General features: G+C 37.7%; 1 protein-coding gene across 2 annotated transcripts in view; it reads right to left on the bottom strand.

Annotated features, from left to right (window-relative positions):
• Window positions 1-17,699, bottom strand: part of SLC35F5 (solute carrier family 35 member F5) — a 42,570-nt gene extending 24,871 nt beyond the window's left edge. For both annotated transcript variants that reach the window (XR_009702010.1, XM_061199317.1), the window contains exons 1-7: window positions 17,428-17,699; window positions 16,485-16,575; window positions 16,186-16,327; window positions 6,894-7,037; window positions 4,422-4,484; window positions 2,484-2,565; window positions 1,511-1,701 (exon numbers count right to left, since the gene is read on the bottom strand). Coding sequence is in view for 1 of the 2 variants with exons in the window: in XM_061199317.1 (XP_061055300.1) it covers window positions 1,511-1,701; window positions 2,484-2,565; window positions 4,422-4,484; window positions 6,894-7,037; window positions 16,186-16,327; window positions 16,485-16,575; window positions 17,428-17,467 (753 nt within the window). In the remaining variant the exon portion in view is untranslated. The remainder of the gene's footprint in view (window positions 1-1,510; window positions 1,702-2,483; window positions 2,566-4,421; window positions 4,485-6,893; window positions 7,038-16,185; window positions 16,328-16,484; window positions 16,576-17,427) is intronic.
• Window positions 17,700-18,206: the final 507 nt, after the last annotated feature.

Genomic DNA, 18,206 nt, shown 5'->3' with positions numbered 1-18,206 from the left:
TATAGTTTTAGTTTTGTAAGATGAAAAAAGTTCTGCTGATAGACAGTGGTGAATGTATTTAATGCCAGTGAACTGTACACTTAAAAACAGTCAAAACAGTAAGTTTTATAGTATGTATATTTTACCACAATTTTTCTGAAAGGCTGTTATCTGTACATATCTACCTGTAAATCTGCTATACAGAATAGTGCCTTTCTACATAAGAACCTATGAAATATATTCTCTCAGTTTTGAGTTAGGAAAAGTGTATTTTATCAATAGATGACTAACTCAGGAAGTTTTCCTTTTTTCCTTTCTGCCCATTTGTCTAGAGATGAATTGTGTGCTTTCTTTCTTTCTTTAAATGGAAGTTCCTGATATAATCAACCCATTACACAGCCAGTTTGCACCCTACACAGACATTATCTGTTTAGTCTGGCTCTTATCCACCCCTCCTTTTTTAAACTTTTACTTTATAGATCCTTTTATCGTGTTTCACCTCAAGTCTCCTTTAAAAATTAGGAGATTTAATTAATAAATCTTAGTCTTGCCTTATACTCATTTAAAACAAGCAAACTGAAATCACAATAACATAATCCAAATATATGAGCCTTTAAATTAACTTTATTACATATGTAATTATCATATTACAACTCCCAAAGATTCTTTGATTTGTACTCCTGAATATATTAATCAAGGTATCACTAAAACAGAGGTTATTCAGTTAGAGGATGGTGAAAAATTGGCTATGCAGTAAATATGAGAGGCAAAACGGTAAAGTAAAAAAATCTTATAATCAGGCTAATAATATTGACATTAACATCGTATTACCTAGTGGTTTAAAATGCTCAGTATAAATTTAAACCTTAAAGGCCCATACTAAACCACCTTGGAATAGTCTACTTCCAATGATACATATAGAAAAGAGCACTGAAATTCATTTTTTAAATTGTAAATCAGCGTTTACTAACTCAGACAAGTTATCTAATCCCAGATTAGCCCAAAATAATATTTTATTTGCTATATGAATGTTTTATGTGAAACATTAAGCATATTTTTGTTTGTATATTAAAATAATTAAGAAGGCATAAACAATATTATAAGAAACAATGAAAAAATGTTTACTATGAGTACTTATAAAATATTTGACCACATTTATATGAATTTAAAATAAAACCTCAAAAGCACTTATTTGAAGAAATCAATGCAATCAATGCAAACTCTTATCTGGACATGTACTAGTGCTTGTATATATCATAGTGTGAAATAACTTTTTTCATTATTCTGACCATGAGGCAATGTCAAATTCTAAATATACATGAGTGGTTGTAGTGTATAGTATTTATTGAATTCTTTTACGTATGCCTAGTATTTATTAATTTTAATACTCTAATTTCCCTATGATAGCAGATAACAGAGTTTAAAGTCATGACTAAGGCAACCTAATAGTCTGAAACTTTAATACTATATTGTTGGTATGTCTACTGTCTTAAAATTCAAATTCCAAACATATAATAAAGAGAAGACTTACCACAAAGCAAAAAAAAAAGCTAATTTTTGCTACTTGAGTTGCAGTAAGTTTCCCCACAGTTTTGAGTAAGGATTCTTGTTCTTTCACGGTAGGATATGACATGCGAGACAACTTAGCTTCCAATGCGTGGCTTGATGGAAGCTGTCGAATCTCCATGATATTACTAAACCTTACACGAGACTTTTTGGGAGCTTGAAAGGAAAAGTAAAGTATAAAATCATTAAACGTTTCCCCTCGCATCCAAAAAATGTCACAAGTTTTAATTTACTTATAAATGTATATTATTTAATCCATCTATAATCATATTCGAACAGTCAAAAAACAACCAGTTAAATTATTACATGGGACAGCTCTGCTCATTCAAAAGAGTTGGGGGGAAAAATGTTTCCACCTATAAAAAATTTTGAAGGTTTTAAAATGAGACCAATATTCAACAAAGTTTCAAACAACTGCCTGGTTCAGGATCATAGTATGATTATTATTTTAGCATTTATAGTAAAAGTTTATTTGGATTTTTCCTCATAGATATCCAATTTATGAGAATTATTTTCCTGGTCAAGCACGCAGAACATTCTTCTATAGTTCCATTCCTTGAAAGAGAATATCACGGATGAATACTGTGCGTTACGTTGAAGCTGGCATTCTTTACCATGTTCAAAGAACCAGCAAAACTCCTGTAATTTGCTATCAAGGTCTCTGATGGCCTGGTTGAAGAGGATGCTGTTCATTAATAAATATATCTATATATACATAATAACACCACAGAGATTTCTGGTATTTGGAAGTTATTTCCATTGAATTAATAAAAACGTCCAGTCAACTGGACAACCACAGGCTGAGCCAACACCACACGGAACAGAAGAACTGCCTGGTGAACCCAGGCAACCCACAGAACCACTAAGTTTTGGGATGGCTTGAATGAAGCTAAAATTTCCACCTGTTTCTAAGTTATGAAATTCTAAGTTTTGCTTACATTTTTCAGTATCAATGTTTGTGTTCTCAGGTTTTTCACTCGGAAGATCATGAAATTTCACAGGAACATATAGAGGTTCACTCTGGAATGCAGCAAAAACAGAAACAAATATAAACAAGTATAATAGCTGATATACTGGCTAAATTTAAGTGGATGGTATATAGACACAGATACCACCCAAAACAGGGCTGTTCACCACCACGTTTATACAGCATAATTTTCCCAAAATGCATTTTCAAGACTTATATAGGAAACTCAAATGATCCACCCAGGTACAATGACAGAAAGAATCAATTTAAAGCTTAGAAATGTAATCACACAGCACTGGCATATTATGATATTTAATTTTTAAATGTCATAAAAACAGACCTCTCTCAGCTAACAGATTATCTCCCACTCCTTTTCATTCATTCTTTTAACATATACATATTGACCTCCTACTATGTCAGGTGCTGTTCTAGGTCCTAGGGATATAAGAGCAGTAGAGACAAAGTCTCTGCCCTCAGTGATATAAAATAATCTAGTGGTAGACAACAGAATTAAAGCCAGGTTTGTTTAACCATGCTCTAAAAGTCTACATTTTTAAGTGATTCTAAATCCCCCAACTGTTTGTGAAAATGTTCTTCAGATGATCTGTATTTAAGGCACAATTCTGTTAATTTAAGAAACAAGGCTGTTTCTTAAATTAACATAAAATATTTTTTATTTCTTTAATTTATCTTTAACTCCTCATACAGACTCTGCCAATGAAAAATATTCAGTAAATGAAGAGACAATAGGATTTGGAAATAGATGGAGTCTCACTGTTGCATTGAACTTTTCATTATAGCATTTGGCCTAGAACAATGTGACATGTCCATCTTACAGATAATAGAAAAAAATAGTAGAAGAGTAGGCTGCCATCTCAACTCTGTCTTCTACACTGATAGAGACAACTGATATTAGTCTTGTTTTTGTTTTTTTCTGTTTTTTGTTTGTTTGTTTTTTGTTTTTTTTGGCCGCACGGCAAAGCTTGCAGGATCTTAGCCCCCCAACCAGGGATCGAACCCGCGCTCTTGGCAGTGAAAGCGCAGAGTCTTAACCACTGAACCACCAGGGAATTAGTTTTATTGATGCTTAGGATCCCAGAGAAAAGAAATGACATTTTCTCTAAGCTTCACAAACCATTCACAGCACCCGGTAAGCTACCTTGCAAGCAACTGTAGTTCTAAAAGTCAGAGGAACAAAAAACTGTACTGTCAGTAAGGTCACCGAGCTAGTGCTTCATAAATTGGTATTAAATTTTAGAGTTAACTTTAAAATTTTTCTCAGAAAGAATGCCACATTTGGAATAATATATTTTAAAGAGATGCCTTAGTAATGGTCTAAAAAGAATAGATTTTTACATACTCTCTCTCCAACAAGATTATAAATGCTTAAATAGAGTGACTGATAATTCCTTCATATGCTTGCTTATTATCTGTCTCCCTCGTTCCCTGAACACACACTCTCACACACTAGAACATAAGCTGTATTTTGAGAGTCTAGAACAAGTGTTTAACGTATATTAAGTGTTCTTAAAATTTTGTTTAATGAATAAACAATCTGCTTATAGAGTCTCAGTGTCAAGTAAATGTATTTGTTTCTAAGTGGTAATAATATAATAACAAACATGAAGTGACAAAGTTGGTAAGAAACAAAGGACAAAGGACTTCCTTTACTATTTTCAGTCCTTAACTAATTTCCTCTTCCCTTCTCTCCCCAGAGGTGGCTGAATTGCTTACTTTTAGGTCTCAGGTATCTCTAAGAAAGTACCAAATTACAACTTTCACGGAGAGCAGCCAACATTGAGATATATTTTTATTTTAATATAGCTGTGGTGCTATCAACGCTATTTCAGTCCTTCCCGCCATGGTCAACTACACCGTCTCTCTTCCTGAGGAGAAAAGAAACACTTACCAAAGAACTATTCATAGTTGTATCTGTTGTGCAAGCAGCAAAGTAACCTTCAGCATCTGCAAACTACAAATAATGAGACATAAAATTCAATTAAACTCATGAAATAAAGTAGAACTAGTGTGAGTCACAGCTCAAAGGAACAGAACCAAAAATCCAGAGCAGACCTATAAGGGTATAATCATTATTAATAATAACAGCAGCTAATGCCAAGTACTCAACCATGTAAGGTAAGTATTATCATCTTTATTTTATTGATGAAGAAACTGAGGATAAGAAATTTCATCTAAGTAACAGAACTAGGATTAAAGCCCAATTTAGTCTAACTCTGAACTTAAGCCCTTTTCACAATATTATAATAACATTTCAGATCACTAGGGAGAGGATGGGTGGGTTAGTGAAGAAGACAAATAACATCTTAGCATTATCATGATAACAGTGTTAACCTCAAGAATCCCCTAAATGGATTCAGACACTGGACCACTTTGAGAACCACTGTGCTAGTGCTGTAAAAGCATGCTTTTATTCACACCCACAACTACCCTATAATTTATCCCTGCTTAAAGTTTGAAGAGGTTAAATAACTTGCTAAAGATCACACAATCAGCAAGTGACAGAACAAGATTCAAACACCAGAAGCCCATGCCCTTAAAAAACCCTTATACATCAGTAAGAAAGTGTCAATGTAGAAAAATGGACAAGATATGGACAACTCACAAAAGAATTCTACTGTGCAACAAATACATGAAAAAGTAACCCAAAACACACAGATTAAACAAGATACCACTGTCTACCTATCATATTGGCAAAGCATTAGGGTTTTGCTAACAGTTCAATCTCATGCACTGCTAACAGACATGAAACAGGTGCAATTATTGTAGATGATAATTTAGCAAAAGGAATCAAAAGCTATATAATGACATTACTGTTTTATCCAGCAATTATACTTTTAGGAATTTATCCTAAGTAAATAACTACAGATGTGTACAAAGACATTCCTATTTAATTACAACAAAAGAGAAAGTGAAGGGACTTCCCTGGTGGCGCAGTGGTTAAGAATCTGCCTGCCAATGCAGGGGACACGGGTTCGAGCCCTGGTCCAGGAAGACCCCACATGTCGTGGAGCAACTAAGCCCATGTGCCACAACTACTGAACGTGTGCTCTAGAGCCTGCGAGCCACAACTACTGAGCCTGCATGCCACAACTACTGAAGCCCACGTACCTAGAGCCTGTGCTCCGCAACAAGAGAAGCCACCGCAATAAGAAGCCCGTGCACTGCAACGAAGAGTAGACCCCGCTCGCTGCAACTAGAGAAAGCCCGCGCGCAGCAACAAAGACCCAATGCAGCCAAAAATAAAAATTAAAAAAAAATTGGGGAAAAGAAAAAAATGGTTAAAATGGTAAATTTGATGTTATATGTATTTTACCACAATTTTAAAAAGAGAGAGAAGGATAGAGAATTTAAAAAGAAAAAAAAAAGGAAAAGAATTAATGTAAAAGAGAGTTTTATGGGCTTCCCTAGTGGTCGCGCAGTGGTTAGGAATCCACCTGCTAATGCAGGGGACACGGGTTAGACCCCTGGTCTGGGAAGATCCCACATGCTGCAGAGCAACTAAGCCCATGTGCCACAACTACTGAGCCTGCGTTCTAGAGCCTGCGAGCCACAACTACTGAGCCCACATGCCACAACTACTGAAGCCCATGCGCCTAGAGCCCATGCTCCTCAACAAGAACAAGAGAAGCCACCGCAATGAGAAGCCCGTGCACTGCAACAAAGAGTAGTCCCCGCTCACCGCAACTAGAGAAAGCCCGCGCACAGCAACGAAGACCCAACACAGCCAAAAATAAATAAATAAATAAATGTGGAAAAAAGAAAAAAAAAGAGTTTTATATTCTTCATTATCAAAAATTCAGTTTCTACTACATGGAAGATACATCACTACATAAACTGCCATTTCTTTCAACACTTAAAAACAAGCATGTTATGTGACATTAATGATGGAACATAATTTGATTAGCCAAACATCTGAAATACGCCCTGAAATATATTATTTTCATTTTAACATATAAATTTTGAATTAGTTTGCTTCTACAATCAACTTTACAGCTAATTAGATGATATTTATTTGATCTGCAAATGACCATAGACTCTAGATATTCTACTTATCCTTTATCTTCCATCATCTTCTCCACATTAATTGATTTGGACTAGTTAAGTAAGTCTTAACAACTCAGAGGATGTCCTGAGGTAAGGGAAAGAAAGTGATTATGTACCTTTGACTTCTCACAAAACATTCTGATGCCAAGCTGATTAGAAGAGTAAATTTAAAAGTATGGACAAAAGCAAGTTTTTCTTATATCGTGCTATCTTCACTCATTTAACGAACAAGTTAAACTCTGACTGTTTTTCAAGAAACTAATAGTTTGAAAAAATTTACCCCCGCGCCAACAAACACTTCAAATTTAAAACTTACAAAAGCAGCATGCTTTCCTCGAAATCCTCTTGTACACTGTTGTCTCCATGGCTTCCAAATTATAAAGCCCAAAAGGTACAGAACAAACATAGATGTTTTTGCAAAAGTGCTGAAGAATGGTTTGTTGTACTGAGTAAAAACATACTGTGGAGGAAAAAGTTATAGAAACTATGAGACAAACCTTATTACTCATTTCCAATAAAATACAGTTATTACATGATTTTTAATTCTAGAAGTTCATTTGGAAGGGAAACATCAAAAGGGATTATAAAAATATTTTGAATTCATTTCTGAATATTGTATTTGCCTTGCATACAAAGGATAATATTTCCAAAACAAAGCAGCAACAACTTGCAAAAACTTTTGTTCAATATTCACTGAAAACCTACTATGCAACAGTATCTATACTAGCAGCTAAGGAAAAATAAGACAGGATTTCCTGAGAGGAGATCTATAGATACAGATACAGATATATAGACATAGATATAGATATGAAGAATACACAGTGTAATGCGCTAATACCATGATAGGGGGATACAGGGTACCATGGGAGTACCAAAGAAAGATGGACCATTTTGAACATTACAGAAGTTTCCCAAAAGAAGCTATTCTTGATCTGTATCTGAAGGTCTGAATAATAGCCCAAACAGAGGAAATAGCATAAAGAGAGGCAATGAAACAGTATGGGGTATGAAGAAAACAGCATGAAGTTTAATGTCATTAGGAAGTTATACAACAGCCTGTAACCATTGTTTTTTTCTGTTTGATTTTTTAAAATTGAACTATAGTTGATTTACAATGTTGTGTTAGTTTCAGGTGTATAGCCAAGTGATTCAGTTTTTTATGTATATATACATATTCTTTTTCAGATTCTTTTCCATTATAAGTTATTACAAGATATTGAATATAGTTCCCTGTGCTAAACAGTAGATCCTTGTAATCCTCATTTAAATTGAAAATATCAGAATGAACTCATAATTTTCGTTTCCAAAAATACCCCCAAAAAACCTAGTTATGTGCATTGAAAAGGCCTAGAAAAAAATGATAACCCAGAGAGGGCAGACAGCAGAAGGAAGAAGAACTACAATTCTGCAGCCTGTGGAAGGAAAACTATATTCACAGAAAGACAGACAAAATGGAAAGGCAGAGAACTTTGTACCAGATGAAGGAGCAAGATAAAACCCCACAAAAACAACTAAATGAAGTAGAGATAGGCAACCTTCCAGAAAAAGAATTCAGAATAATGATAGTGAGGATGATCCAGGACCTCGGAAAAAGAATGGAGGCAAAGATCGAGAAGATGCAAGAAATGTTTAAGACCTAGGAGAATTAAAGAACAAACAGAGATGAACAATACAATAACTGAAATGAAAACTGCACTAGAAGGAATCAATAGCAGAATAACTGAGGCAGAAGAACGGATAAGTGACCTGGAAGACAGAATGGTGGAATTCACTGCTGCAGAACAGAATAAAGAAAAAAGAATGAAAAGAAATGAAGACAGCCTAAGAGACCTCTGGGACAACATTAAATGCAACAACATTCACATTATAGGGGTCCCAGAAGGAGAAGAGAGAGAGAAAGGACCCGAGAAAATATTTGAAGAGATTATAGTCGAAAACTTCCCTAACATGGGAAAGGAAATAGCCACCCAAGTCCAGGAAGCGCAGAGAGTCCTATACAGGATAAATGCAAGGAGAAACACACCGAGACACATAGTAATCAAACTGGCAAAAATTAAAGACAAAGAAGACAATTATTGAAAGCAGCAAGGGAAAAATGACAAATAACATACAAGGGAACTCCCATAAGGTTAACAGCTGATTTCTCAGTAGAAACACTACAAGCCAGAAGGGAGTGGCATGATACACTTAAAGTGATGAAAGGGAAGAACCTACAACCAAGATTACTCTACCCGGCAAGGATCTCATTCAGATTTGATGGAGAAATCAAAAGCTTTACAGACAAGCAAAAACTAAGAGAATTCAGCACCACCAAACCAGCTCTACAACAAATGCTAAAGGAACTTCTCTAAGTGGGAAACACAAGAGAAGAAAAGGATCTACAAAAACAAACCCAAAACAATTAAGAAAATGGTAATAGGAACATACATATCAATAATTACCTTAAACGTGAATGGATTAAATGCTCCAACCAAAAGACACAGGCTCACTGAATGGATACAACAACAAGTCCCATATATATGCTGTCTACAAGATACCCACATCAGACCTAGGGACACATACAGACTGAAAGTCAGGGGATGGAAAAAGATATTCCATGCCAATAGAAATCAAAAGAAAGTTGGAGTAGCAATACTCATATCTGATAAAATAGACTTTAAAATAAAGAATGTTACAAGAGACAAGGAAGGAAGTACATAATGATCAAGGGATCAATCCAAGAAGAAGATATAACAATTATAGATACATATGCACCCAACATAGGAGCAACTCAATACATAAGGCAACTGCTAACAGCTATAAAAGAGGAAATTGACAGTAACACAATAATAGTCGGGGACTTTAACACCTCACTTACAACAATGGACAGATCATCCAGACAGAAAAATAATAAGGAAACACGAGCTTTAAATGACACTATAGACCAGATAGATTTAATTGATATTTATAGGACATTCCATTCAAAAACAGCAGATTATGCTGTCTTCTCAAGTGCACATGGAACATTCTCCAGGACAGATCACATCTTGGGTCACAAATCAAGCCTTGGTAAATTTAAGAAAACTGAAATCGTATCAAGCATCTTTTCCGACCACAACACTAAGAGATTATAAATCAATTACAGGGAAAAAAATGTAAAAAACACAAACACATGTAGGCTAAACAATACGTTACTAAATATCCAAGACATCACTGAAGAAACCAGAGGAAGTCAAAAAATACCTAGAGACAAATTACAACGAAAACACGAAGATCCAAAACCTATGGGATGAAGCAAAAGCAGTTCTAAGAGGGAAGTTTATAGTAATACAAGCCTACCTCAGGAAACAAGAAAAATCTCAAATAAACAATATAAACTTACACCTAAAAGAACTAGAGAAAGAAGAACAAACAAAACCCAGTCAGTAGAAGGAAAGAAATAATAAAGATCAGAGGAGAAATAAATGAAATAGAAACAAAGAAAACAAGAGCAAAGATCAACAAAACTAAAAGCTGCTTCTTTGAGAAGATAAACAAAATTGGTAAACCTTTAGCCAGACTCATCAAGAAAAAGAGGGAGAGGACTCAAATCAATAAAATTAGAAACGAAAAAGGAGAAGTTACAACAGACACTGCAGAAATACAAAGCATCCTAAGAGACTACTACAAGCAACTCTATGCCAGTAAAATGGACAACCTGGAAGAAATGGACAAATTCTTAGAAAGGTATAACCTTCCAAGACTGAACCAGGAAGAAATAGAAAATATGAACAGACCAATCACAAGTAATGAAATTGAAACTGTGATTAAAAATCTTCTAACAAACAAAAGCCCAGGACCAGATGGCTTCACAGGTGAATTCTATCAAACATTTAGAGAAGAGCTAACACCCATCCTTCTCAAACTCTTCCAAAAAATTGCAGAGGAAGGAACACTCCCAAACTCATTCTATGAGGCCACCATCATCCTGATACCAAAAACAGACAAAGATACTACAAAAAAAGAAAATTACAGACCAATATCACTGATGAATATAGATGCAAAAATCCTCAACAAAATACTAGCAAACAGAATCCAGACAGCAATCAGAGAATAAAACGAAATAAAAGGAATCCAAATCGGAAAAGAAGAAGTCAAGCTGTCACTGTTTGCAGATGACATGATACTGTACATAGAGAATACTGAAGACTCTACCAGAAAACTACTAGAGCTAATCAATGAATTTGGTAAAGTAGCAGGATACAAAATTAATGCACAGAAATCTCTTGCATTACTATACACTAATGATGAAAAATCTGAAAGAGAAATTAAGGAAACACTCCCATTTACCACTGCAACAATAAGAATAAAATACCTTGGAATAAACCGACCTAAGGAGACAAAAGACCTGTATGCAGAACAGAATAAGACACTGATGAAAGAAATTAAAGATGATACAAACAGGTGGAGAGATATACCATGTTCTTGGATTGGAAGAATCAACAATGTGAAAATGACTCTACTACCCAAAGCAATCTACAGATTCAATGCAATCCCTATCAAACTACCACTGGCATTTTTCACAGAACTAGAACAAAAAATTTCACAATTTGTATGGAAACACAAAAGACCTCGGATAGCCAAAGCAATCTTGAGAAAGAAAAATGGAGCTGGAGGAATCAGACTCCCTGACTTCATACTATACTACAAAGCTACAGTAATCAAGACAGTATGGTACTGGCACCAAAACGGAAATATAGATCAATGGAACAGAATAGAAAGCCCAGAGATAAACCCACACACATATGGTCACCTTATTTTTGATAAGGAGGCAAGAATATACAATGAAGAAAAGACAGCCTCTTCAATAAGTAGTGCTGGGAAAACTGGACAGCTACATGTAAAAGAATGAAATTAGAACACTCCCTAACACTATACACAAAAATAAACTCAAAATGGATTAAAGACCTAAATGTAAGTCCAGACACTATCAAACTCTTAGAGGAAAACATAGGCAGGACACTCTATGACATAAATCACAGCAAGATCCTTTTTGACCCACCTCCTAGAGTAATGGAAATAAAAACAAAAATAAGCAAATGGGACCTAATGAAACTTAAAAGCTTTTGCACAGCAAAGGAAACCATAAACAAGACCAAAAGACAACCCTCAGAATGGGAGAAAATATTTGCAAATGAAGCAACTGACAAGGGATTAATCTCCAAAATTTACAAGCAGCTCATGCAGCTCAATATGAAAAAACAAACAACCCAATCCAAAAATGAGCAGAAGACCTAAATAGACATTTCTCCAAAGAAGATATACAGATTGCCAGCAAACACATGAAAGAATGCTGAACATCATTAATCATTAGAGAAATGCAAATCAAAACTACAATGAGATATCATCTCACACCGGTCAGAATGGCCATCATCAAAAAATCTACAAACAATAAATGCTGGAGAGGGTGTGGAGAAAAGGGAACCCTCTTGCATTGTTGGCGGGAATGTAAATTGATACAGTCACTATGGAGAACAGTATGGAGGTTCCTTAAAAAACTAAAAATAGAACTACCATACGACCCAGCAATCCCACTACTGGGCATATACCCAGAGAAAACCATAATTCAGTAAGAGTCATGTACCACAATGTTCACTGCAGCACTATTTACAATAACCAGGTCATGGAAGCAACCTAAATGCCCATCCACAGACGAATGGATAAAGAAGATGTGGTACATATATACAATGGAATATTACTCAGCCATAAAAAGAAACGGAATTGGGTCATTTGTAGAGACGTGGATGGATCTAGAGAATGTCATACAGAGTGAAGTAAGTCAGAAAGAGAAAAACAAATACCCTATGCTAACACATGTATGTGGAACCTAGAAAAATGGTACAGATGAACCGGTTTGCAGGGCAGAAATTGAGACACAGATGTAGAGAACAAACGTATGGACACCAAGCGGGGAAACCAGGGGTGGGTGGGGGTGGTGGTGGGATGAACTGGGAGATTGGGATTGACATGTGTACAGTGATGTGTATAAAATGGATGACTAATAAGAACCTGCTGTATAAAAAAATAAATAAAATTAAATTAAAAAAAAAAAAAGATAACCCAGAAGGAATGAGCACCTCTAGAATCCAGATGATGATCTGCACCATTTTGCACACAAAAAAACCATAGGCCCTTGAAGAAAGGGTCAAATCCAAGTATGGGGCAGGAATGTATGAGATGAGTCTGGGGCATCTTGTGCCAGAAGGCAAACAGGATGTTAAAGATTAACAGGGTAGGGACTTCCCTGGCGGTCCAGTGGTTAAGACTTCGCCTTCCAATGCAGGGGGTGAGGGTTTGATCCCTGGTTGGGGAGCTAAGATCCCACATGGCTCATGGCCAAAAAACCAAAACATAAAAAAAGAAGCAATATTGTAACAAATTCAATAAAGATATTAAAAATGGTCCACATCAAAAAAATCTTAAAAAAAAAAAAAAAAGATTAACGGGGTAATATTGAAAGGACACTGGAGAGAATTTAAAGGGGCTCCCACCAGCCAAAGATAGGGCAGTTTAAGCATCAAAAGGGATAATAACCACAATTGTTTAAAACACATCAAATATACAAAAATCCATAAATGTATAATGATATGCAAAAAATCCTCAATGGTTACTTCTGGAAGTTGCTAGGCACCATTAGTTTAAAATGAATAAAGGGGGAAAAAATGAATAAAGGAAAAGAATCAAGATTTATCCAATCTTTCCTATATGACCCGTGTGTCAGGATAACCAAACAGTAGTTGTGGAAAAGTTCTCCTTAAAGAATTCTAGCTAATAAACGCAGAAGGAACGACCCTTAGAAAAATCACCATTTTACAACCCTAGTGAAATACTCTATCTGGGCAATAATCATATGGATATTCAACCACTACCTAAAGATTGATGAGGAACTTACAGTGCTCAAATTGGCATCATCCAAAGTAAGACTTGCAGGCATTATGGGCCTCATGTTGTGATGTCAAAGGAAGTACCCGATACCACCAAGGCATTTTTTCCTAAAAACTGAACCTAAATCAAATCAAGACTTTACATCTAACTACCATTTTACAGGAAATAAGAGAGACAAAGGAGCAAGCTAAATGACATCTCAAGGAAGTAATTAGCCAAATCCAGAATGTGTGTGCTGTGGACTGAATGTTTGTATCACCTTAGGTGAAAATCTTAACCCCCAATGTGATGGTATGAGGAAGCAGGAGCCTGTGGGATGTGATTAGGTCATGAGGGTAAGTCATGAATGAGATTAGTTCCATACAAAAGAGACTCCCCCCCCCAAAAAAAAAAAAAGAGATTCCCGAGAGCTCTCCTGCCCCTTCTGCTTTGTGAGGACACGGTGAGAAGACTGCCATCTAAGAACCAGGAAGCGGTTCACAACAGACATCAAAACTGCTGGCGCCTTGATCTTGGGTTTTTCAGTCTCCAGAACTGTAAGAACTGTTGTTTGAACCACCCAGTCTACGGTAGTCTGTTATGGCAGCAGCCCAAATGCACTACGACAGTGTGATATATTCTACAGAAAGAAAGATCCAATTTCTCCAACAAATCAAAAAAAAAAAAAAAAAAAAGGGAGGGAATACGGTTAAGGACTAAAAGTGACTTAAAAGTTCCAACAAATGTAATGTGTGATCTTTGACTAGATCCTAACCTAAAAAGACGTCCTCGACAACCAGGGAAATTTGAATATCAGATGATTTTAATGAATTATAATTGATTTTTTGAGATATATTAATGGCATGGTAATTATATTTAAAAAATTAGAAGTCCTTTTGAGATGAATATGAAAGAATTTATAGGTGAAATGACAGGTGGCTAGAGCTTGCTTTAAACACTGGAAGAAAAAATGTTTGGGAAGGGGTTGATAAGATTGGCAACATTTGGGGCTTCCGTGGTGGCGCAGTGGTTAAGAATCCACCTGCCAAGGCAGGGGACACGAGTTGGAGCCCTGGTCTGGGAAGATCCCACATGCCGCGGAGCAACTAAGCCCGTGCACCACAACTACTGAGCCTGCGCTCTTAGAGCCCGCGAGCAACAACTACTGAGCCCGCGTGCCTAGAGCCCGTGCTCCGCAACAAGAGAAGCCACCGCAATGAGAAGCCCACGCACCGCAACGAAGAGTAGCCCCAGCTTGCAGCAACTAGAGAAAAGCCCGCGTGCAGCAACAAAGACCCAACACAGCCAAAAATAAATAAATAAAATAGAATAAATAAATTTATTAAAAAAAAAAGATTGGCAAAATTTGATAACTGTTAAAGGTAAGTGATGGGTACGTGAAGATCCATTATACCATTCTCTCTACTTTGTATATGTCAGAAAATTTCCACAATAAAAAGACTGATTTTCAATTTTGAAATACACAGTATATCTTAAGTTTGAAGAGCATATTTGGCTGAGGAATTAGACACATTACATATGCTCCTGGATAACCAAATTATAAAATATCCTCTTATCAACAGGTTTTACTTTTTTCAAAAATAGGGACAAGTTTGTTGTTGGGTTTTTGTTTTTGTTTTTTTACTTTGCTTAGATATGGATTGTTAAATTATAATTTAATCAGGTGCTCTTTTGTCCTAAACTTTATTACGTGATAAATAAAAACCAAACTATTTATTTAAAACTAAAATAAAATTTTAAAGATAGGCTTATTTTCCTGTCAACATTAAAGAGGTTTCTTTGTAGTTAAACTACAGAATGTTAATCTAAAAAAAAAAAGGTTGTAGAAGAGTGAAAAATAAATGGCCTATTGTATTCCAGAGCCTAAGTCCAAAAAGGTTAAACATTTATTCATTCATCAGATACAGTGTCAATGTCAACTATTTACTTAGCTACCATGTGAGACGACCAGCAGTATCACACTGCTTCTTTTGACATTTAAGTTCATTTTATAAATGCTAGTCTTCCTTTTGCCTTAAGATAGCAACATGTAAGTTGAAATGCAGTAACTTCTGAAAATAAGTCTTTACAGGGATCATTAGCCAAACAGAATAAAGTACCTGTACAAGTTGAAAGAAAAACTAGCTTGTGAACTCAAAATACCACATTACTACCGACAGGTCATCGATAAAAACAACATAAAATTTAACTAAAGGCAATCACTGTATACATATACTTCATAGTAATGTTTGAATCGGCAAACATATAAATGTCCATGCACACATGTATGTGTACGATAGTGCCCTGTACATGAAAACTCAGATCACTTTCACTCATCTGTCCTAAAGCATTCTCACTTTCTACTAAATGGTGACAAATGGATTTGCATCCTAGATGGCTGTTCCACTAGAAGACAGTATTTCTAAAGAAAGAAATTAATTTAGGAAAAGAACAACAAAAACACCCACAAATATTAAGAAAATATGCATGTATCTCATTTTCTAAATAACCTCCCTAAAAGATATAAGAAAACTGTATGAAGCAACAAAAAGAGTATCCTTTCAGTTTCAACTTGAATTGATACTAATTCATTAGCAAAGATAAATAATTCAACAATATTCAAAATACTGCTTTAAGTAAGCATGAGAGATAGTAATGACGAGAGATACTATAACAATAATAATATTTCCATAACGCAACATCATTCCTAGACAAGAATTACATACCGAAGTAAGTTCTGAGGATGCGACCCATATCACATCAACAAGTAGGAGAATAACAATCCCAAGAGCCATTCGCCTGCGCTGAGTGAAACCACTGCTCTGGGAATTCATTCGGTTCATGATAAATACACACACCATTTGCAGTCTGTTTCGTGAAAATACAGATCACATTAGAGGAGATTTTAAAAAAATAACCGTATAAAAACGAGAAAATTAGTATAACAGAAATATCTTACATTTGTTAAGCTCATGTTCAGGTTGAAATTCATACAGGTAAAAAAAAAAAAAGGTGTGTAATTTACCTTATTTTAAAGGCCTTTCTGAGGTCTTCAAGAGCAGTGCCTGAAAACTGGGCAGATCTGAGTCTAAACGGAGGTGAAGAACTCAGCGCACCTAAAAACCACCACAGAACAATGCTTATGAAAACATCGACCCCTCAATATAAGATTCATAAGCTCTTTTGCACTCTTCACCTTCCCAATGAAAGAATATCAAAGTGTGTAAAATATAACTGACACTTTCCTCTAGACTTGCATGTGATCCGTTGTGCATTTCAAATTATACTCAGAAAAGAACACGGTACAGGAAAAAAAAAAAAAAGCCGTATTCAACAAATGGCATATTTAAGAATAGTTAGCTACTGAAAAATAGCTTCTCCGAGTTTCATAAATACAGAACTGCACTCGCCTCCCGTGCCTCTCTCCGGAGGTACCCACTCCCGGGACAGCGTCTAGACACGCGCCTGTTTCTAAGTGTCTTTTCCGTCCCCGATCTCGAGCGCAGCTGGGTGATGCGAGAGGAAGGGATTTGTTGTGAGTCTCGACGGCACGTTTCCAAGCACCTCACGTGGTAAAGGGAAAGGATCCTCCAGGCTTCCCCACCCACCCCTGTCACTTATTTTAGATCTAAATAGTCATTCACGAGATGGGTGGGGAAACAGCTGTTAAAGGGAATCTTCCTTTTTCGGAGGAAAAAAAAAAAAAAAAGTTAAGCCGGGGACACCTCCCCAGGGAAGGCGAGTAAAGCCCTGAAGCGGCGGCGCCCAGGAAGCTTCCTCAACGGCCAGAGTCTGGACCGGGTTCGCTCGCCCCCGTCAGCCTCCCCCCTCACTCGACCCCCAGACACCGTTGCCGTTTCGGTCAAAGCACGTCGGCTGCTACCAAAGGCTGGAGGTGGGGCTGTTGGTGGACCCTCGATCCCGGCTTCGGCTCCGGGTGATTTCGCGGGCCTCCCGTGCCTACCTACCTGGCCTTCCTGCCCCGCGATGGTGTCGTGGCGGCACCATGAGCAGACCCGGCCCGGACCCGCCGCCGCCCAGGGCCACGGCCGCGGCCTCGGACTCACAGGGCTGTCGCGGCGCCTGACATTGCGCTGCGCTGGAGGCCCAGCCCCTGAAGCCGCGGTGCCCCTCGGGGCGAGGCTGCCGACGCCCCCCGGCTCCACTCGGCCCGGGAGGGCGTGGAGCGGGCGAGAGTGAGGAACCGCGCAGGCAGCGATGGCCGCGGAGGCCTGGAGCTGGATCCCGGCCCCGCCCCCGGCCCCGCCCCCGGCTCCGGTCCCCCTCCCGCCCCTGGCCAGCCAGCCCGGCCTGCGGCCCTGCCCCCCGGCCTGAGGGCGGTGGCGCGCGGGTTACGTCACGGAGGCGCAACGGCGGCCGCGGGAGGGTCCGCCTCCAGGGTGGTTTGGCAGCGCTGGACACCGAGCGCGGAGATGCGGCTGGGGCGGCAGGGAGGAGCGGAGGTGGGAAGAAGGGAAGTGCGGCGCGGTGGAAGGAGAAGAGGGAAGCGGGCGTGGGTGGCTGGGGCGGAGCGAAGGTCAAGGGAGGTGGCCGAGCCTCCAGATGGCCCCGCACTAAAAGAAGAGATAGCAACTCCATTTCTTACAAAGTTCGGTCAGGCAACTCGATATTCCTTTCTCGAGAAGAGGCCGGAAAAGCAAAATGGCTTGGGAGAACTTTTGCTTTCTGGAAACTTTTTGTATGTAAAGTAGATCCCAGCTCTGGGAATTAGAAGCTGTGTCCCTAG

This window comes from Eubalaena glacialis, chromosome 1 (genome assembly GCF_028564815.1).
Source record: "Eubalaena glacialis isolate mEubGla1 chromosome 1, mEubGla1.1.hap2.+ XY, whole genome shotgun sequence".
NCBI lineage: Eukaryota > Metazoa > Chordata > Mammalia > Artiodactyla > Balaenidae > Eubalaena > Eubalaena glacialis.
This window is presented reverse-complemented; position numbering and strand designations above follow the sequence as displayed.